The following is a 22,990-nucleotide window of genomic DNA, read 5'->3' on the forward strand; positions in this document are numbered from 1 at the left end:
GAGCCACAACATAAATGCAGAGTGTCTGGATGATTGGCTGCTTTGGATCAATCAAAGATTGAACATTTATGGGAGTTTGGTGAGGACTGTTGTGACTGATGAGAAACAGTGAAACAGAAATCATGTGTTGAGCATAAAGTTCATTCTTGACCTTAGAAAGAATACGTTTCTCATGGTCCTATGGACTGTGTCTGAAATCACTCTGATCTTGAACACTCATTCACTATCTTAAATAATGGATATTCAATAGTTATTTGAATAATCATCAACATTTTGTGTCATTGCTGACAGCCGTACGGTCATATTCAAATTTCTAAAATGCAGTGCAGTGTCCATGTCAAGGACAATGTTTTCATCACAGTGTGGAGTTTTGAAGGGCACTATATAGTGGTAAATCAGAATTTTTAAATAAAATGGCAGACAGTAAACATGCTGTACTCTATATGATGAGGAAAACCTCGGAATATTAAAAGGGTTCTCAATAGAACACCCTGGGTGGGTTCTAGATGATAGCCTTTGAATATAAAAGGGTTCTAGATGAACCCCTTGGAATATAAAATGGTTCTTGGTAGAACCGCCTGGGTAGGTTCAAGATCAAAACCTTGGAATATAAAAAAGCGTTTTTGGTAGAATGAAATGTAAATGAATGAAATGTACAGAAACGGTATAAAAGAGAAAAGACCACTCGGATACAGTGGGTGCTTATAATCCACAACACGTTGTCATCAGTCATGCAGTAAACTTGGCAGGAAAAAACACGAGACTTTGACCAAGCAGATGTGTATGCAGCCTCAGGCTGAAGTGACAGCATGGGGTCACTATGGACACTGGATACATGAAGATGAATGCCAACAGTATGTGCCGTGTACCAGAAGTAGTCGTATGTCTGACGATGAAGAACCTCTGACGCTCCTTCCTAACTGCTTTCACCACTGTTATTGCTTACAGGCTGTGGGTTGTGTTCCACCAGCATGTTCCTGCTCCTTGTGTACAAGGAGAAGCTGGGTGCTGTTTTCTGACAAGTCGGATACTTTGTGAAACCTAATTTGTTTTTATGGCTTCATCCCTTATTACTCACAGACAGTGTTGGCTGTCTTAGTGCTGTGCATCCGACAGTGCCGTATCCAGGAACAGATAAACCTCTGTTGTTTTATTGGTAATAGACTCCCTATCCTCTAAGGTGTATTTATATATTTTCCTTCCCTTCCCTCTCCTCTTCTCCTCCTCTCTCCTCAGCATCTCCTTCCATGAGAGGATCGACTCCTCTGGATGTGGCTGCAGCATCGGTCATGGATAACAATGAGTTGGCCCTGGCTTTGAGAGAGCCAGACCTGGAAAAGGTGAGGTTCACACACACACACACACACACACACACACACACACACACACACACACACACACACACACACACACACACACACACACACACACACACACACACACACACACACACACACACACACAGGTATGTACAACTATTGAGAACGTATCAACAACCGTGACCTCCAAAAAGAATGGCAAACGGCAGCTGGGGTGAAGTGCATGGCAAGGACGGTTAGAAACAGGCTCCTAGGGGCTGAAGTCGTGCAAAGCTAGAAAAAAGCCCTTCATCAACGAGAAGCAAAGAAGAGCCAGGCTGAGGTTTGCAAAAGTCCATAAGGATGGACCATAGAGGACTGGAGTAAGGTCATCTTCTCTGATGAGTCCTATTTTCAGCTTTGCCCAACACCTGGTCATCTAATGGTTAGACGGAGACCTGGAGAGGCCTACAAGCCACAGTGTCTCGCACCTACTGTGAAATTTGGTGGAGGATCGGTGATGATCTGGGGGTGCTTCAGCAAGGCTGGAATCGGGCAGATTTGTCTTTGTGAAGGACGCATGAATCAAGCCAAGTACAAAGTTGTCCTGGAAGAAAACTTGCTTCCTTCTGCTCTGACAATGTTCCCCAACTCTGAGGAGTGGTTTTTCCAGCAGGACAATGCTCCATGCCACACAGCCAGGTCAGTGAAGGTGTGGATGAAGGACCACCACATCAGGACCCTGTCATGGCCAGCCCAATCTCCAGACCTGAATCCCATTGAAAACCTCTGGAATGTGATCAAGAGGAAGACGGATGGTCACAAGCCATCAAACAAAGCCGAGCTGCTTGAATTTTTGCGCCAGGAGTGGCATAAAGTCACCCAACAGCAATGTGAAAGACTGGTGGAGAGTATGCCAAGACGCGTGAAAGCTGTGATTGTAAATCAAGGTTATTCCACCAAATACTGATTTCTGAACTCTTCCTAAGTTAAAACATTAGTATTGTGTTGTTTAAAAATTAATATGAACTTGTTTTCTTTGCATTATTCGAGATCTGAAAACACTGCATCTTTTTTGTTATTTTGACCAGTTGTCATTTTCTGCAAATAAATGCTCTAAATGACAGTATTTTTATTTGAAATTTGGGAGAAATGTCAGTAGTTTATAGAATAAAACAAGAATAATAATAATTTTACTCACACACATACCAATAAATAGTAAAACCAGAGAAACTGATAATTTTGAAGTGGTCTCCAGAGCTGTATATATATCAATCATCATATACAGTATAAAAACTTGTTGTAACACTTTCTATGACTTCCATTTCTAAAATGCATTATAAACATACTTATAATGCGTTACAATCTGCTTATAGCACTGTTTAATGACAGTTATAAGCATTCATACATGGTCATGATGCTTTATAAAAACAATGATAACACATAAAGCATGTTATAATACTTCTTCATTACTTGTCACTCACTGACTTTTTTTGCAACGATCATAATTCCCATAGATGTTTTATCTTTTTATAAAGCTTTAGAATCCCTGTTATAATGCGTCATAATGTGATTATTAGTTACTCTAAGTGGCCATTGTGTGCTTTAAGGTGCTTAGTGTATTATTTTCATTCAATTGAATATATTTTTACTTAACACAAATATTGGCCACTTAGAGTAACTTATAATCATATAATAATGCATTATAACAGCAATTACGAAGCAATCTAAAAATAGTAAAATATATAACAACTATGGGAAATGGTTGTAATAAATTATAGCGGCAGGCTAGCTAAATAGTTTGCCGCTATATGCATAACATGTAGCAACTTAATGTATCATCTTTCTTCATCCACTAACCCTTGTCACAGTGTAGGAAAGCACATTGCCAGATGAGTGCCAACTTTGTTCAGCTCATTGTCTGTGTAACCAATGTAGCATGAAAGCACGGCGGAATTAGCAATCTACCTAAATAACCTAGTCCATCTATATATACAGTCTACAATCTTTTCACAGCGTAGGAAAGCACATTGCTATCACCAGATAATCTGCCAATGATAGCGCAGTAGTGCTAGCTAATCACAGCGCAGTGGGACAGGTGGAGGCGGAAAAAAGTAATGGAAATTAGAAAATAAAATTATTAATAATGTATTATAATTGTTATAAAGCAGGGGGAAATGTATGAGTGGTTATGACTATGATTATACAGTGTTATAATGAGATTTAAACACATTATAAGTATGTTTATGATGCATCATAGACATGGTCATAATAGAAAGTGTTACCAAACTTGCCACTCTGCCTGCCTGTGTAGGTGGTGCAGTACCTGGCCGGCTGTGGGCTGCAGAGCTGTGTGATGCTGGTGCGTAATGGATACCCTGACATCGGCTGGAACCCTGTGGAGGGCGAACGTTACCTCGACTTCCTGCGCTTTGCAGTCTTCTGTAACGGTGAATTCACAAGTCCCATTTCTTAGAGTTGACTATATTGGTGGTTAAATCTGTTCTTCTCAAACAACAACTGTTGTCCATCTTTGTCAATGTTTGTATGTGAATGCAGTATGTGTTCATCATGCAGTATGTTTGTCATGACCACCTCTGCTGTTCTGTGGCCAGGTGAAAGTGTGGAGGAGAATGCCAATGTGGTCGTGAGGCTTCTGATTCGCCGACCGGAATGTTTTGGCCCAGCCCTTCGGGGTGAAGGTGGCGATGGGTTGTTGGCGGCGATGGAGGAAGCTATTAAGATCTCTCAGGATCCCTCCAGAGATGGTCCGTCTCCTACGTCTGAGAGCAGCAAGACACTGTAAGACAACATTGTCACTTCTAGTTTTATATCTGTGTTTACTCTCCTAGAAGTCATTCACAGGTCAATAGATCTGTGCTATTGTAAATAACCCCATGGCATCTGTTTCAACCCAAACACAGGTATTATCCATCCCAGATCAGTCTTTTTTAAATTCACAGAATGGAGGGAAACGCTGTTTCATTTGTTGCTTTAGTGATGAATTATGGGAGAGCAACCTGCTGATGAGAGTGATCTAGAATAATTAGTAGCATCATGTTTTGGTTTGTGCATGTGTGTAGTAGTGACATGATGGAAGAAGAGGAGGATGATACCATCCACATGGGGAACGCCATCATGACCTTCTATGCTGCTCTCATTGACCTGCTGGGTCGCTGTGCTCCAGAGATGCATGTGAGTGACGACACACACACACACACACACACACACACACACACACACACACACACACACACACACACACACACACACACACACACACACACACACACACACAGATACCAACACTAACCTAACCTATTTTGTTTCAGTTAATCCATGCTGGTAAAGGTGAAGCCATCCGTATCCGAGCAATTTTGAGGTCTCTGATTCCTATTGAAGACCTGGTGGGAGTTATCAGCATTCCATTCTCCATGCCCAACCTGGCTAAAGGTACGCAAACCCTCCAGCACCCAGCCTATCTTTCATGCATAACACATTATTTCTGAAGTTAAACGGGTCCAATGATAATATTGAGCAAAAACGCAAATAAAAAGCAGCAACTTGGTTGTTGGTTAAACCCTGACTTCTTGTTTGTTTTGTGTTTATGTGTGTGTGTCATGTGTGTGCCTCTGCATGATCAGACGGGTTGGTGGTGGAGCCGGACATGTCTGCTGGTTTCTGTCCCGACCATAAAGCAGCCATGGTCCTGTTCCTGGACAGAGTCTACGGTATCGAAGACCAAAACTTCCTGCTACACCTGCTGGAGGTCGGCTTCTTACCAGACCTGAGAGCTGCTGCCTCTCTGGACACTGTAAGTGTGTGTGTGTGTGTGTGTGTGTGTGTGTGTGTGTGTGTGTGTGTGTGTGTGTGTGTGTGTGTGTGTGTGTGTGTGTGTGTGTGTGTGTGTGTGTGTGTTTGTGTGTGTGTGTGAAACTGCTGTTTCTTTGTTGCCCTTTGATATTTTCTCATAATTGAACTAATTAAATTCTGTAGTTTCCCTCAGATCCTATATTTGATATCTATATTATATTTGATCATTGTTTTGGCCTCTAACTTTACTCTTTTGGTTGCTCTCATCGACATTGTTTCAGCAGCAGCAGCAGCAGAATGCTTCTGTGTTCACACTCAGTATCAAACAGCAAGAAGGCACAGCTAGACACTAGCTAGTGATCGTAGTTGAACATTTAGCGGCTAAAGAGACAGATCTTTCCTCAGGATTTGGTGGAAAGCAAAGTAGAACTAAAAGTACTTACTTTATTTGGGTCACAAGGAACATCACTTAATATGAATGCTAGTGTTGATTTGTGCCTGTGTAACTATACAATCATTAGCTACCAACAAGGGTGTGGGTTTGCATATGGACGGTAGGAACATGTCCCTACCAGTATTTTGGGACAACAGACTTGTCCATACCAATATTTGAGCAAACTTTTTTGCATTATCTTTGCTTGAAGTCAGATTAGATAACTCCAATGTGCCCTCCCAGAAGCTTTCATCTCCAAGATGAGCTAGCATGCTAACATTTTATGGGCTGTAAGAGGGAAATCTGAAGGCTCACGTCACGTACAAACAGCATACTTAAGCTATGTTGGCTTGTATTAAGTTTGGACTGCAGTGTGGCGTTGGTCCTTTGAACAGTAGCTTCTGTGTCCCTGTACCTGCATCCCCCTCGCTGTGCTCTCTTCAGGCCCGTCCCAAATGGGTTCTATGTCTGTCCGACGGTCTGAAGAATGAAATGCACTGCAGACTTGAGGGCAGGTTGATTTTTTTTGTAAAATAGTATGACCTAATTCTCATTAAATTATAACTTTATTTTCATAAACCTTTTTTTTTTTTCTGATTTTAAATATTCTCAATATCTCAGAGAACACAAGGTGTGTGGGATGTATTTTGAATGTGCAGAAAGTTTTGAACATCAGCAGAAATGTTGCCGAAACACGGGTGTATGAATTACTAAAATTGAATTCATGTATTGTTGACATGAATAGGTGCCACATGCACATTTAAAGGCGTAACTTCCACAAACAAAAGACTTAAAAGAGTAAATCATGCCTTCATGTGTGTTGACTCAGCACGGATAACATTGAATAAAAAGAAGTTGATGTACAGCAGAATAAATATTTGTTACAATACAGAATGTCTGAGAACCTTACTGCGTTATACTCCATTATATCTTGAATTGTGACCTGCAGCCTGAATTTTGTGTTTTCCTTTACAAAAATGAAAACATTTTCACCTTAAATTCATGCAGAAGAATTCAACAAAATGCACAAAATTAAGTGTTTAACTCCCCCCAATGCACAACTGGAGTCGATGTCAAATGTAATGTCATAATGGTAATCATGTAACGTAGGGTCTTTCTCAGCCACAAACCCAAATTTCCCATCTTTAATCCCACTGCCCTAACCCGAATGCATATTTTCCTCAGATGAAACCTGATGGCACTCTCAAGCAGTCCTTTTCTCTCTGACTTTTCTCTCCTCTCTCTGTACTCTTGTCAGGTTGCCCTCAGTGCCACAGACATGGCTCTCGCCCTCAACAGGTATCTGTGTACGGCCGTGTTGCCCCTCCTTACTAAATGTGCTCCACTGTTTGCGGGGACGGAGCCTTTCGCCTCGTTGATCGACTCCCTCCTCCACACGGTTTATCGCCTGTCCAAAGGCTGCTGCCTCACCAAGGCCCAGAGGGACGCCATAGAGGAGTGTCTGCTGGCTGTTTGCGGGTAAGACTGGAATTCTGAGGGAGAGAGAAGCAAAACAGTCGCGCACATTCGCAAGTAATTAGAAGCGCTCATGTTAAATTGTTGTTTAAACATGGGGAAGGGGTTGTCAGGAGAGCAATGTGAGATTTTGACAGGTGGTGTAAACTATGAATAATACTTTCAAAAATTAAACCATATATGGTACAAATATTCATGAATTAAAGCTACTATGAGGAACTTTCACTTGTCATGAGACATTGTCAGTGTAATGGCTCTATGAGATTAAGTCATAGATGTTCAACATAAACTCCTTCAGCTCAGACTTCAGTAGGGCCTTCAGCAGCGACTGGCCAGACCCAGATCCGACTTCCCTGCCGTTTTCGACCTGCAGTCGGAGCTCCAACGCGAGGTCGACAGCTCTGCAGTTCCCCGCTCGGAGCCAACACTGAGACCACAGTCCTGGAGGAAAAGGCCTTACTGCTGGTCCTAGGACTGAGCGGGGCAGACTGTCAGACCCTGCTGCAGTAAAATGAGAGGTTTTCTAAAGGGACTCGGATACACTACCACGTTTGTCCTCAGGGACCGCCAAAATCAACACAAAATGAAAGTTCCTCGTAGTAACTTTAAGTTTAAGTTTAGAACTCACAACAATGAACTTAAGCCACGCTGTAATATTATGAGTTTAGTCATTTAAACTCTATTGTGAGTATCACCACCTGCACTCATTTCACGTCTATTTCACTCTTAACGACTCTGGCTTCAACCTAACTATTCCTACTAATCACTATATTTTCATTTATTTAATTCCTCAACTCGTTCATTATTCATTTTCATAGATGCATCTTGTGAAACAGTTCCTCTTTGTGTTTTGTTATAAGGTCATTGTTTGTCATTTGCTGTTTTTCCAGTTTATTTTTGTTTCAAGATCTGATTCGTCTCCCCAGTTTATATATAGTGTTTCTGTACGGCGGTGGAAATAACCAACTATTGTACGTCATCTTAATATTGTGCAGTAAGCTGAGGCCTTCAATGATGCAGCATCTGCTGAGGAGGCTGGTGTTTGACGTCCCTCTGCTTAATGAACACACCAAGATGCCTCTGAAGGTGAGGAACACGTTGCGGTTATCTCTGCCCCATCAATTCAAAAGGGCTTCTCAAATGAATCCTCAGTGATTATACTTCAGCTCATACAGTTGTCAACAACACAATTCTTTTTTTTAAAGTGCCCTTTCTTTGTATCAGCATCTCTAATTTCAGATGTATGGAAAAAAATGATCATGGACAAGCACTATTTTAGTGATAATCGGTCTTAAAACCAGCAGATGGTTGATGAATGTCCTCTTGACTTTAACCAGCTGCTGACCAATCACTATGAGCGTTGTTGGAAGTATTACTGCCTGGCTGGAGGCTGGGGCAGCTTTGGAGCTGCATCAGATGAAGAGCTTCACCTCTCCAGGAAACTGTTCTGGGGAATATTTGACGCCCTGTCACGCAAGGTAAGGCTCTAGTTTAGGCTTATTTCATAAATAACTACATTAATAGAGCTAAACTGCAGCTCATTGTGTAACACTTCATGTTGACTGTTTAACGCTACTTCTGCAGAAACTGTCTGACCTGCTGTGTGTTTAGTTCCGTTAGCTGTATTAGGCCCATTAGCGGTAAGCTCTGTTAGCCAAATACAATGCAGGATTCTGCTGCCCTCCGGCTGCTAAAGCTAAGCTATCTGGCTCTCCTCCTACCGACATGTATAGAAACATGTCGGTAGTAGCGCTCGGTTTAGTTTGTCATTTGCTAAGCAATAGTTATACACATACATACATACATACATACATACATACATACATACATACATACATACATACATACATACATACATACATACATACATACATACATACATACATACATACATACAAAAACTATAAGGGTGATGGTCCAGTAGTATTTGAGATTAGCAAAGAACAGACAGATACAGAGATGCACACAGATGCATACATACAACAATTACATACATACAATCAATTACATAATTCTATACAATTCTTGACTGACCTTTAATAATAAATAATAATAATAATGATTTTATTTGTCCTGGCAGAGATAATAATTATCGAAATTGAAGCAGTAGAGGCTGAGACTTTTAGTCCTCAGTATGGGTTAAGCTCCAAAAAACGCTGAATCCTTCTTTTCCCATAATGCAACCAATACTGTAGCATCTCTTTGTTCGACGTACCCTACTTTGTTAATGTTTACGTCTTTAAAACCCCATAGCTCCAGTTTGGAAATCAGGCTTTTTGTTATAAATATATACTCTCCAAGCTGAAGCTGAGAAAAACCTGCTGACATAACTGTGACATCATCAGGGTTATAAGGGTTGTATCAGACACAGACAAATTTATACAACTGTTTTCACTTTAACACTAAACTAAATGCCATAAATAACGTAAAACCTGGAAACTACTATGATCATAAATTTAGTATGGGACATTTCTTTGTTTTGATAATTGACAAAAGTTGTCAGTGCTAACATGGTTCTATACAATTCTTGACTGACCTTTACCAGTTTGTTTGCTGCAAACTGTAACTGCACATGCAGTGATGGGAAAAATAGTATCCAGCCTGTTGTGCTGCCGGCGGTTATGTAGGAAACCCATACAAAAGTCCAGGGTAGTGTAAGTAAAGCAGCATACTTTCTTTTTTTTTTATGGTGTAGCGGTATGACCAGGAGCTCTTCAAGCTGGCGTTACCATGTCTCAGTGCTGTGGCTGGAGCTCTGCCTCCAGACTACATGGAGTCCAACTACATGGCCATGATGGAGAAACAGTCGTCCATGGACTCAGAGGGAAACTTCACTCCACAGCCTGCAGACACTACCAGGTATACAATACATTCATTTATTCTCTGCTCAATAGGTTTCATTGTTTCAGTTATTTAAAGTGCAGATCCACGTTCAGATTTTTATAAGGTTAAAGAGATGTAGTAGGAAATAAATAAATAAAAAAAAGATCCAATGATTTACTTTGATCAAAACACATTCTGAGGATTGTTGTCTCAGCTTTCACAGCAGGTGACCCCACATTTTTCAATGTTTTTTTTTTTGTTATTGTTTTCAGTGTGACCGTCCCAGAGAAACTGGACTATTTCATAATCAGATATGCAGAGCACAACCATGAAAAGTGGTGTATAGAAAGGGTAAGAAGGCGACAGGTCACGTAATGTTCTCTTTCATACATGAAATTGTGGTAGTCCTGTTACAGATTTTTTTTTTTTTTTTACAGAATATTAAATCCAAATCTCAAACAACTCTTCTCTATGTTTTATAGTTTTCCAACGGATGGTCATTTGGGGAACAGATGTGTGAAATCTCCAAGAGCCACCCTTTACTGAAACCATACAAAGGCCTCCCAGAGAAGGTAATCTGCAGACATCTTTGGACTTTTAACTTAACCAGGCAATCTGAGTGTTGGTGCTTTCAGTTATGTCACTAAATGTGAGCCAGATTTTGCCTACATATGGCTGCAGGACTTGGATGGGTTCTATGTCAGCTCACAGAGTCCTGCTTCTGGTGTATTATTCATCACTAGCCTGGCATGAGTCTGGCTACCCAGCTTTAGGGTCAACTAGGCAAGTCAGATTTAGCAGATGCCTACCATAGCTGTTGTTTCAATTAAAGTCAAGTAGTGCTATTGAGAGGTTTTTCTGTGAATGGGTAACGTGTAGAAGGACGCAGGCGGTGCGATACACATTTATTTAATTTTTTACACTATTCCACTGGTCGAAGGTGGCGGCAACGTGTCAAGATATGTAGCAATATGCTAGCAAAGAAAGGGAAGAAAAAGACATTACGGAAGTCCTGAGAGGTAAGTGAAAGGAAAAAAAGAATGCTGGTGATACATTTAGTCTGATCTAATTCAGTTTCCTCTGAAGTGTTTGTTGTTGTAATATTCATTTCAGCCACAAGGGGCTGAAGTGCACCACTACCTCATTTTCTAAATAGGACTAAAAGCGTTCATGTTTTTCCTAACAACCCATTAGTGCCGATTAAAATACATTTCGAGGCAAGAGAAATACCAACAATAAGGTAACTTAATTCGCTAATATATGTACCTTTTGTTTCGAGGAAGGAAATACATTAAACGTATGTTAGAGCTCAAGGACACACATTACAGGATATTAGGTGTAAATTGGTAAGTAACACCAAATGTTACCTTTAATTTTAATATTGTTTGCCAAGGGACCCAACCAAACACTGAACTGAAATCTTTGAAGGAAGGGTGATAGAATAACATTCCCTGATACTTTCTCTCACTTTAAAGACTTGCAATTATAAGACAGTGCAGTGAGAGGACTGTCCTAATCCAGAGCGAGCAGCTGCTTGCCACTAGAAATCTTTTTTGGGATAATGGCAAGGAAATACTGTATCTTTCACACTTTGCACAAGTGTTTCTGGAGGCACTGACTTGCTGTCAGGTTTTGTCTAAAGTTCAATCAGGAGAGACCATTCAAATGAGGAAAAGATAATTGTTTTATTATTAACAGATGATATGTGACGATAGAGTCCTGACAGAGTCTTTGGCGCTTGGACTCTACGGGGAGATTTGTTATCAAGGGGTGTCTGCCCTGAGCAGCAGCAAGATAAATCCCCCCGTGGAGTCCAGACACTGGTGGTGGTGGCTGATTATGAGGCTGATAGAATGATGAGTTGATGAAGCTGATGAATCTTAGAAGATTGGGCGGAGATGGGGAGGTGGAGGGGCGCGTAGCAGCAGCATGAACATACTGATGGTAGAGAGACAGTCATATTTAAAAAAAGACAGCAGCAAGATGATAGGCTAACTATGTAATTGTTTTCGTTGTGCTATTGGATAGAGGAGACCGGCTGATCTTAACAGCTGATATCATGATTGACACACCCGAACAATGACAGCGAGGATATTATGAGTGAGCATGCATGAGGAGGGGGTGACAGATGTATGAGAAATAAACTAAGAGACTAAGCATACGAGAGTATTGTCTTCCTGTCTGAACTTGCGCTAGAGCTTCATTTGGTTGTAATCCTTCAGGATAAGGAGGCGTATTGCTGGCCGGCCAGAGAGTCTCTGAAGACCATGCTGTCGTGGGGCTGGAGCATCGACAGGATCAGAGAGGGCGACCCTGCCAGCCTCCACAATAAGTCCAGGAGGATATCACAGGCCAGCCAGGTAAACACATAACTTTGTTATATTGTTCAACTTTGTTATAGAGGGCATTCATATAGAATAAAAGAAAACCCCATGAGAAAGTGACGTCAATATGTCCTCCACAGCAGTCTTTTGAAGGATCTCCGGCTTTCTGCCCCAGACCCATCGATATGAGCAACGTCACACTGTCCAGAGACATGCAGGTAGGTTACTGTATTCACTTAAAAAATAACATGTTTGAGCCCCGAGCTTAAACCGGGCTGTTGTAGCAGATATCTAAAGAATTAGAAGATATTGTGGATTGAGAGGTGAATTGAAATGTACAGTTGGAGTAAAATATATTAAATTGTGTTTCTCCAGTCAATGGCAGAACTGCTTGCAGAGAATTATCATAATATCTGGGCCAGGAGAAAGAAGATGGAGCTGGAAGCCAAAGGTGGATATAACACAACACATACACACTCACAGCGTGTCCCGTTTCTGCATTCACCACCAACTGTAGTTATTTTTCTGTTATTTGATGAAACAAAGGCATGGATCAGGGTTTCAGCTTGAATTATGGACATAATAGTCTGTATTCTTGCGAAGACGATATCTCAGTGACGCCTAGAATTTCTTCAAATTTGCAACAGACATCCACTTGGACTCAAGGATGAACTGTTTAGAATTCGTTGATCAAAGGTTCTAAATTCAAGGAAATTGTGACCCTCACAAAACACGTTTTGGCCGTGACAGGAATTTGTATGCTGATTATGACAATTTCACAGAAATGTCTAGTGGGATAAAATGATGAAGGTATACATTTTTGGACAGACCAGCCTGGTCTCCAAAAAAATGATGTTCCCATACAACAAAACTGCATTGTCAATGATGTCCTGTGGGAAACATTTGTAATCATAGTTGCTGCATTCTGCATCAAAACATGACTTTCACCCATGAGACCGCTGTTCGTGTCCCGTGTGAAACCAAAAGTAAATGTTGACTTATTTTGGTATACGTCTGTAATTTAAATAGCAAATGTACTTATTTTAAGCCAAACCGTGACGTTTTTAATAAACACAACCAAGTCACGTTAACCATGTGGTTAAATATGCGACCATTATCTTGGTGAAATTATTTTCCCCCTGAAACTTAATTGAGAACAAAGTTTAGTTGCATGGGTACGTTATTTTGTAGGAGACAGTCTTGGACAGAAGTGGATGTACACAGAAACCTGACTGGTTGTCGTATCATTACAACCGCGAGGCAGTGATTCTAGTAAGATTTTTTTCTAAAAAACAGAACAAAATAACTGTTCAAAACTGTGCATTTGAACTAGAATACAAAGACAATTAAATAATCAAGGAAGCAATGAACACTTACTATATATCCTCTGAGCTGATTACAATGCAACTAAAACATATACCAAATCCAGGCTTCTGAGGTTCCTGTAGCTTTACGAACTACTGAAAGGGATGCTCAGACACAAAGGGTCCCCTTTGTGTCAGCCTGTTATCTTTGTTTTCCATCCTGATGTGTCGCCGTTGTCTCCAGGTGGAGGAAACCATCCTCTGCTGGTTCCCTACGATACTCTGACTGCCAAAGAGAAATCCAAAGACAGAGAAAAAGCACAAGACATCCTCAAGTTCCTCCAGATCAACGGTTATACTGTGTCCAGGTAGGAAGTTGGCTTTACACTTTGAACACAGGTTGGATGTACAGTAAAAGAGCCTTTGAACTTTGAATGAGTATGCTTGGATGAAAGTATGAGGTTTGAGATTATCCTGAGGACAAACTACAGTGACTGTTTGTCCCAGTCCCCATAGTTGTTGGAAAGTTTGTTTTAAACCTTTGACAGAACTAAGCTAGCAGTATCCACCTACTTCCAGTCAGTGGGCATCCAGTGCAGAGACGGGTCTGCAATGTGTGTAGCTTAGCTTAGTAGAACAGATATGGAAGTTATGTGTATCCTCACTGATGTTTCATATACTTATGTGTATATGAATGTGTATATGAAACATCAGTGTATTTGTGTTTTCCAGAGGTGTGAAGTCGCAGGAGCTGGACACTCCAGCTATCGAGAAACGATTTGCCTACACCTTCCTCCAGCAGCTCATCACATACGTGGACCAGGCACACCAGCACATGATGGAGTTTGGTGAGACTTTTCTGTTACTCAGTGAGGTAAAAAACGAATGACGGGATTTAAAATCGATGCAATGCAAAGTTCATGCCAAGTACTGTCGTTAACGTGACTGAACTCTGGTCTAGATTCATGGGGTTGGTTCAGAGAGGAATGTGCCATATTACCAAAATGATGAAAGATAGCACATAGAAGGTGCCTGCTGAAGAACACAGTGGATTCTGGCAGTTGTTCATTAAAGGGGTTATTGGCTGCCACACTGAATACTCTTTTCAATGGACTCTTTGCACCACAAATTGAGCTGCATAAATATTTTGGAATAAGATCAAAAAACTTGCTTCTAGCTCACACAACTGAGGCAATGTGTCCGATGAACGCCATCATGTAAATCTATTCAGACCTTATTGTCTTTGATTGTTTTCTACTCGTCATTTAGATCTGGGAACAAGACCGAAGGGGGAGAAGATTCCTCATGAACAACAGATTAAGTTCTTTGGAAAGGTCAGAACTCATCATGTGATTTGGTTAACCAATCCGTTGGATATTTTTGGTTTACTTTAACCTTGGAGGTTGTTGTTTTGTTGAGAAAAGCATTGCTTAATACCAATGTATTTGTTGTTGTTCTTGTATATGCTACGTAGTATGCCGCATTCAAACAAAGCCAGACAGTAATTCCTCTGTGCATTTATGCCATTAAACCCTCAGGTCGTCTTGCCATTGGTGGATCAGTACTTTAAAAACCACCGGCTCTACTTCCTGTCCACAGCCATCCATCCAATCAGCAGCGGAGGCCACGCCTCCAACAAGGAGAAGGAGATGGTGACCAGGTGAGTGTGGCGAATGACACAACAATAGATAGATGGAAAGTCAGCGATGCCAGCATTACAGTTTGTAGCCCTCCCTCTCATGTTTAATTGTTGAACAAGACCTTGACTGTATGTTGGAGACTACTATTCTAAATCTACCACATGTGTATGATGGGCTGTGGGACTTTATATCTCTCCTGCTCTCCCTCTGTCTCTCTCTCTGGGTTCATTGTCTCACACCTTTCTATTATCTTTTTTCTTTGCTTCCCTCTTCTCTACTTTCATTGAAACTTCCAGTCTTTTCTGCAAACTGGGAGTTCTTGTCAGACATAGGATATCCTTATTTGGTAAGGACATTCATGCCTAATGCTTACTTTTCCGCTCCTTCTCCGCTGCTGTTCTGAGTGCAGTGTGAATGCTTTCATACAACGGTGACCCAGTAGTAACGCCTATGTCACACCCGCCTTACTCTGCCTTTGGTTGATTTGCTCTGATATTGAACCTCATGCCTAAACCTAACAAACCCTAAAAACAAAGGCAACGAGTAATAAGAGGCAGAGTAGGGCGGGTAATGTCTTTGCCAGTAAAAAGTTTTTGGAAGGTCCAATGATGTAATTCTGCATTATAATTAGCCACATGCTTTTATGTCTTGCATGGAGGGTGTGTATTTGCGAAGCAGTGGGCCCGTGGGAAAAGTTGTCGTTTGTCGATCTTTATACTACCTCAACTGTCTGGGCTCACTTATATAAACAAATTGACAACGTGGGTTATAAATTAATTACAGTGCATTACTTTTAATAAGTATAGCTACGAACAGTGAATGAGAACAGCCTGCCTCTGATAAAAAAATAATTCTGTTGTAAGTAAGCTAAATGTTTTATTATAATCAAACAACTTTTCTGTTTACGTTGCGTGCATCTTTGAAGGACTAGCAAGTAGCCAGTTCGATGCATTTCTTTCCTAAAGAAAAATTTTCAAGGCCTACTTGTCTTAGAAGTTTGAAATTTGCATCGTTGGCATCCATGTTTACTTGCTAGCAGTATTGTTCTTCCTGCTTTTGTTGGCAGTGTGCTTAGTTTGTGAAATACTGAGGACTGAGTGGAGATTTAAACTTACTGTACACTGAAACTTCCTCTGTCTGAGACACATGGTAGAATAAGTTGTCCTGTCGAGGGTTTGTATCTGTTTTTGTTGATATTAAAGTGTGTGATCCTGAATGGCAGTAGCATGTTGGTGTGGGATCTAGACACAGATAGAGGACAAATACAAGAAAGCTCCAGAGCGTCAGCAAATAGTGTGTGCAGGGGTGTTGTGTGCATGCGTGCATGATATTGTAGTTATGTGTGTACTCATCCTCTGCTGAGCAGCTGTGTGTTGTGTTGTGTGTATTGCCACTTGTTGCACAATATCCAAATGCTGAGTCATTTTCTTCAAAGTAAAAAAGATGTTCCATCTTTGCAGACTAACATTTGATACAACTCTCTATTTATTAGGCTATAAGACTTTTGAAGCTTTTAGTTTGAAAGGAACATGTTTTTTCTTTGAATATGATGCTCTGCTGTGTTATTTACTAAAGTAAAGTACTATTGGTTTGAGGAAGGCGGTTGTTAAGTTGTATTCGTGTGCTTGTCTTATCATACCTGAATGAAAGGAACGTCAAAGCTACCCGGCATGCACCCAGGGTTTTCTGTTTATTATGTGATCCTGTTTACTTTTCAGGTAACAATGCCACATCCATAGTCAACTGTCTGCAGATACTGGGACAAAGCCTGGATGCCAGGTAAGGAGAAACATGAATTGAGTGTGTGTGTGTGTGTGTGTGTGTGTGTGTGTGTGTGTGTGTGTGTGTGTGTGTGTGTGTGTGTGTGTGTGTGTGTGTGTGTGTGTGTGTGTGTGTGTGTGTGTGTGTGTGTGTGTGTGTGTGTGTCTTGTCATTACAGCAATGAAGATGTTGTTGAAAGACACATAATAAGCTTGTTGTCCCATGACGATGTTCTTAAGAAGAAGACCTTCTGGAAGTGAAGAAATTGGCTAACAAAGCCTCTGCTACTTCTCTTTTCTTACCAGTGGGCTTGTCAACACTCCCAGCGTTTATGAGTAGCCTTCTCATTAGCAAACAGGGTGTAAATAAGCAAACCTCCCCTTTGGCCCACAATGAGGACTGAGACATAGGAAAGAGGAATCTCATGAAGTTCTCCTCCACAGACTTTCATCCACAGCGATTGAAAACTAAAAATGTTTTGTTTTGTCTCTCAGCAAGGCCAGGTGGATTTTGCCCTAATTTGCATGAAGTTAAAAAATGTCTCATACATATGTTCCAAATCAACTGGAATGACAAACAGCAACTGAACCTGCACATATTCATAAACAGTTAGACTCGTCCAAATAGTAAGCCAGCGAGTGTTCAGGTAATGAATGCTGAGTGCTCACACTCGCCTCGGTCCCCGCTTCGACAAAGTTTAAAGCAACATTCATCATTTGGGATCTTAAAGGATTTCTGTAAGTACTCCGCACCCTGACGAGAGGTGTTTTTTACTTTAACGGTATTTTAACTGCACTTGCAGACCCTTTTTTTAAGTCTACTGACCCCTCAAAGCGCCTTTGATTACTTGATGGCCGCTCTACCTCCTGAGCCTCTGATCTCTCATGTGATGTGTGGTAATTAAAGACAAACCCAGGAAGTATTTAATAATACTAATACAGCTGGTTCTTCTAAAGATAATAACGTCAAATGTAACTCTTCCCACATATCAGGACGGTGATGAAGACTGGTCTGGAGTCAGTGAAGGCAGCACTGCGGCTGTTCTTCGACAGTGCAGCGGAAGATCTGGAGAAGACGCAGGAGAACCTGAAGCTGGGCCAGTTCACCCACAGCAGAGAGCAGCCGCGAGGTGTCACCCAGATCATCAACTACACCACCTTCGCCCTGCTGCCCATCCTCTCCTCGCTGTTCGAACACATCGGACAGAACTTGTTTGGAGAAGACCTCATACGTGCGTACTGACTTGTGGTATTGTTTGATTCAGGCATTCAAATGTTTTCACCTTGGCGGAATACAAATACATGCATTTGCATATCAGTTAAAACATTGTATCTGAAGGGTTATGCCAGATTTTCCTTCATTAAATAGATTACTGTTTCATTGGTAATTTAATATGTACATTAAAAAAGGACAGAACTCCATGAATTGTAAACTCCAAACATTCTTTTTGGTTACCTCTCTTCTTCCAGTGGATGATGTCCAGGTGTCCTGCTACAGAATCCTCAACAGCCTCTACTTTCTGGGAACAAACAAAAGCATCTATGTAGAGAGGTACAGTATCCCCTACAGTACACATGTATTAATGCTACAGAAACCTGCTACAGAGTCATATTCACAATTTTGAGATCTCTGAACTTTTAAGACAAAAAAAAGGAAAGGTGAAAAATGTGTTAAACAATATCACCATTTGTAGTATTACCAAACAATATTACATTATTCAGCCACATATCAAAGTATTATGTTTTTAGCCTGCTTAGACAAAAATGCTTATTATTGTTGACATTAATTAATCAATTATTTATCAAAAAATGAAATATATATTTGATAATGAAAACAATAATAATGATAATAACTAAATGTTAATTTGTTTATTATCTCCCCTTACTCCTCTTTCCTCCTCTCCTCTACCTCCACTGTTTTCCTCTTCTTTCTCCTCTTGTCTTCCTCCTCTCCTCTTCACTCCTTCCTCATCTCCTCTTATCAAATATATATTTGCCTCCCTCCTCTCCTCTCCTCTCATTTTGTCTCCTCTCGTCTCCCTTGTCTCCTCTCCTCTCCAGACAGCGTCCAGCTTTAGGAAAGTGTTTAGCTGCCTTCTCAGCAGCCTTTCCTGTTGCCTTCCTTGAGCCTCACATCAACAAGTTCAACAGCTTTTCCATCTACAACAGCAAAGGAACTAAAGACAGATCAGGTACTAATGAATGTGGGTTTATTTTAATGTTTATCTACTCCGTGGATTTACATTTTACAGATATGAGGGTTTGAATCACACCAAGACATATAAGTCCTGAGATGATTGCATTTTCTGAGAATTACCTTCACTCTAAATGCAACCACGCACATTGTATGTTACTGTGTGATTGTCTTGTTACTATAAGAGTCATATGATGCAGTAGTGTACAGAGTGCTTAGGTTACAGAACTATCTGTTGCTGTTAGCTCGACAGACTGGTCATTGGTCATCACTACAACCATGAGAGATAGCAATTAACTGTACTCCTTTCTAATAGAGGAGTACATAAAAGCATGCATATGTATAAAAAAATATTATTGAGCTATATATTCATGTTTATATTCATCTTTTAAGTGCATTCCTCTATACCTATCAGCTCTAGGTCTTCCAGGGCAGGTGGGGGAGATTTGTCCTCTGATCCCAAACTTGGAGAAGTGTCTGGAGGAGATCATGGAGTTGGCAGAGTCTGGCATGAGATACACTCAGATGCCCCATGTCATGGAGGTGGGATATATGACTAAATGTAACTAAACCTTGGGTCTGTTGTACTCATATACATGTGGATTTTTTTTTCCTCAGGCTGCTCTGATTTCTTCTCATTCCTAAAATCATCCATGTGAGGTATTAGAAATACTGTTTCCATTGACACTTAACCCAAGATAGTCGTCCAGCACTGCTGGCTGTCCTCTGCTACTAATTTAATTATTATATTCCTTTATTGATCCCCATGGGGGAAATTCAAGTGTTGCAGCAGCTCAACTACACAGACACAGACAATAAATACACATACTATACAACTACACAGACAATAAATACACATACTATACAACTACACAGACAATAAATACACATACTATACAACTACACAGACAATAAATACACATACTATACTATGCTGTGGCGTAGTGGAGAGCAAGGTAGTTCTCCAATCAGAGGGTCGGTGGTTCGATACCCGGCTTCAGCAGTCGATGTGTCCTTAACCCAAAGTTGCTCCCGAAGGCTTGCCATCGGTGTGGATGTTGCATGAATGTTAGTTAGAGTCTGATGGTGGCACCTTGCATGGTAGCCTGTCATCAGTGTGTGAATGGGTGAATGATATGTAATATACTACTGATTGTAAGTCAGTAATGTAATAAATGTAATGTAACTACACAGACAATAAATACACATACTATACAACTAACACACAGACAATAAATACACATACTATACAACTACACAGACACAGACAATAAATACACATACTATACAACTACACAGACAATAAATACACATACTATACAACTACACAGACAATAAATACACATACTATACAACTACACAGACAATAAATACACATACTATACAACTACACAGACACAGACAATAAATACACATACTATACAACAAAATAAAGATAGAACAGGAATAAAAATGTACAGTATATCCACAGGGGCGCCTGGTCAGCATGATGACAGACTGTGGTCTCCGCTGGTCTCCGCTGTTGTTATACAGTCTGATGGCAGTGGGCACAAATGAGCGTCTGAAGCGCTCCGTCCTGCTCTTTGGCAGAATCAGCCGATGGCTGAAAGAGCTGCCCAGCTGCCACAGTTCCTCATGGAGAGGGTGAGAGGGATTGTCCAGGATGGCTCCGAGTTTGGCCTTCATCCTCTTCTCACCCACTGACTCCAGACTGTCCAGCTCCAGACCCACCACAGAGCTGGCTTTCCTCACCAGCTTATTAAGTTTGTTGGCATCTCCAGTCCTGATGCCACCACCCCAGCACGCTACAGCGAAGAAGAGGGTGCTGGCTACCACAGACTGGTAGAATGCCTTGAGCAGTTTATTGCACACATTGAAGGACCTCAGCCTCCTCAGGAAGAACAGCCTGCTCTGTCATTTCCTGTAGAGGGCAGTGTTGTGTGTCCAGTCCAGTTTATTGTTGATCTGCACCCCAAGGTACTTGTAGGACTCAACCCTCTCCACTTCCCCTCCCTGAATGAAAACAGGGACAGGGGGCTTCTGTTCCTCTGGTAGTCCACCACAAGCTCCTTGGTCTTGCTGATGTTGAGCTTCAGGTGGTTGTTGCTGCACCATGTGATGAAGCTCTCAATCAGTCCTCTGTACTCCTCCTCGTTGTCCCTGGTGATACATCCAACAATGGAGGAGTCATCGGAAAACTTCTGGAGGTGGCAGGAACCAGAGTTGAAGCGGAAGTCCGAGGTGTAGAGAGTGAAGAGGAACGGTGCCAGTATAGTTCCTTGGGGTGCACCGGTGTTGCTGATCACAGACTCAGAGACACAGCCATCCACCCTGACGTACTGTGGCCGGCCTGTGAGGTAGTCTGTGATCCAGGAAGTGGTGTCGGGGTGCAGGTTCATCTCCAGCAGCTTCTCTCTCAGTAGGGAGGGCTGGATGGTGTTGAAAGCACTGGAGAAGTCAAAGAACATGACTCTCACAGTGCTTCCCAGCTTCTCCAGGTGAGAGAGGGCCTTGTGTGTCAGGTAGATGATGGAGTCCTCCACCCCGATGTGTGGCAGATAGGCGAACTGTAGTGGGTCCAGGAAAGCTGTAAGCTGGGTCCTCAGGTGCCGCAGAACCAGTCTCTCCAGGGTCTTCGGCACCGGGACAATGCAGGACGTCTTACAGATTGTGGGCACCTTCTTCAACCTCAGGGAGAGATTGAAGAGGTGCCTGAGAGGAGCTGCCAGCTGTCCAGCACACACTTTCAGCAACCTAGGGCTGATGTCATCAGGTCCACTGGCTTTGCTTATCTGAAGCCTGGAGAGCTGATGCTGTACCTGGATGGTGGTGAAGGTGGGGCTGGGTGGTGAGGGGGTTTGAAGGGAGCTGTGAGCTCCTGGCCGTGGGTGAACAGTTGTAGGGGGGGTGGGGGGAGTGATGGGCTGTCCTGGTCCACATCTGTGGAGATGTTGGTCTGAAGAGGGCTAGTGGGTGAGGGGGGGCATCCTCTGGTCCTAACAGTCTGCTGAGAGAGGGGGAGGTGGCAGAGGTGTCGATGGAAAGGGGAGCAGAGACCCCAGCAGAGGTGTGAATGGGGGAAGAGGTGTTAGGTGGAGACCTAGCCTCACTATCGGAGCACACCGGGGTGGGGGTAGTGTCGAACCTATTGAAGAATAGGTTGAGCTCCGATGCGAGTGCTAGGTCACCCTGTACTCCAGATGAAGGCAGACTGCAGCCTGTCATCATTTTCATCCCATTCCACACCTCTTTAGTGTTGTTCTGTCCCATCTTAGCCTCAATCTTCTCCCTGTAGCTGTTCTTAGCCTCTCTCAGCTTTCTCTTCAGCTCCTTCTGAACAGCCCGAAGTTCCCCTCTGTCCTTAGCCATGAAGGCCCTCTTCTTCCTGTTGAGAAGGCCCTTCAACTCTTTGCTGATCCACGGCTTGTTGTTGTGGTAGCAGCGGACCTTCTTTGTTGGCACAATGGTGTCCTCACAGAAGTGTATGTAGTCTGTGATGCAACGAGAGAGGCCCTCGATGTCCTCCCCGTAGTCCTCCTGGAACAGTTCCCAGTTTGTGACCTGAAAACACTCCTGGAGGGTCTCCTCGGCGTCCTCCAACCAAACCTTCACAGTCCTTGTGCTGGCCGCCTGTTGCATAGCCAGTGGCTTGTAGGTGGCCACAAGTTTAATTAGGTTATGGTCAGATTCACCAAGGGGGGGAGGGCAGAGGAGCTGTAGGCCCCCTTTACATTCACGTAAAAGAGGTCCAGGATCTTGTTCTCTCTCGTTGCAACACTGACATACTGTTTGAAGTTGGTCAGGACAGGAGAGAGGGAGACATGGTTAAAGTCCCCGCTGATCATTATGAGTGAGTTGGGATGTTTAGTCTGAAGCCCCGCTGTAACAGAGTGGATGACGTCACTCGCGCTCCTCGCTGCAGCTG

General features: G+C 42.1%; 1 protein-coding gene across 1 annotated transcript in view; it reads left to right on the plus strand.

Annotated features, from left to right (window-relative positions):
* ryr2a (ryanodine receptor 2a (cardiac)) overlaps positions 1 to 22,990 on the plus strand; it is a 150,820-nt gene that overhangs the window by 83,200 nt on the left and 44,630 nt on the right. Inside the window, 25 exon segments of the mRNA XM_054601717.1 lie at positions 1,237 to 1,340; positions 3,613 to 3,748; positions 3,914 to 4,100; positions 4,382 to 4,493; positions 4,631 to 4,751; positions 4,943 to 5,112; positions 6,803 to 7,023; positions 8,016 to 8,106; positions 8,358 to 8,498; positions 9,716 to 9,879; positions 10,116 to 10,194; positions 10,326 to 10,415; positions 12,066 to 12,203; positions 12,311 to 12,385; positions 12,543 to 12,618; positions 13,716 to 13,839; positions 14,204 to 14,319; positions 14,741 to 14,805; positions 15,010 to 15,131; positions 15,408 to 15,457; positions 16,830 to 16,890; positions 17,865 to 18,103; positions 18,342 to 18,423; positions 18,933 to 19,063; positions 19,481 to 19,608. Coding sequence (XP_054457692.1) covers positions 1,237 to 1,340; positions 3,613 to 3,748; positions 3,914 to 4,100; positions 4,382 to 4,493; positions 4,631 to 4,751; positions 4,943 to 5,112; positions 6,803 to 7,023; positions 8,016 to 8,106; positions 8,358 to 8,498; positions 9,716 to 9,879; positions 10,116 to 10,194; positions 10,326 to 10,415; positions 12,066 to 12,203; positions 12,311 to 12,385; positions 12,543 to 12,618; positions 13,716 to 13,839; positions 14,204 to 14,319; positions 14,741 to 14,805; positions 15,010 to 15,131; positions 15,408 to 15,457; positions 16,830 to 16,890; positions 17,865 to 18,103; positions 18,342 to 18,423; positions 18,933 to 19,063; positions 19,481 to 19,608 — 3,023 coding nt within the window.

This window comes from Anoplopoma fimbria, chromosome 7, assembly GCF_027596085.1.
Source record: "Anoplopoma fimbria isolate UVic2021 breed Golden Eagle Sablefish chromosome 7, Afim_UVic_2022, whole genome shotgun sequence".
Classification (NCBI taxonomy): domain Eukaryota; kingdom Metazoa; phylum Chordata; class Actinopteri; order Perciformes; family Anoplopomatidae; genus Anoplopoma; species Anoplopoma fimbria.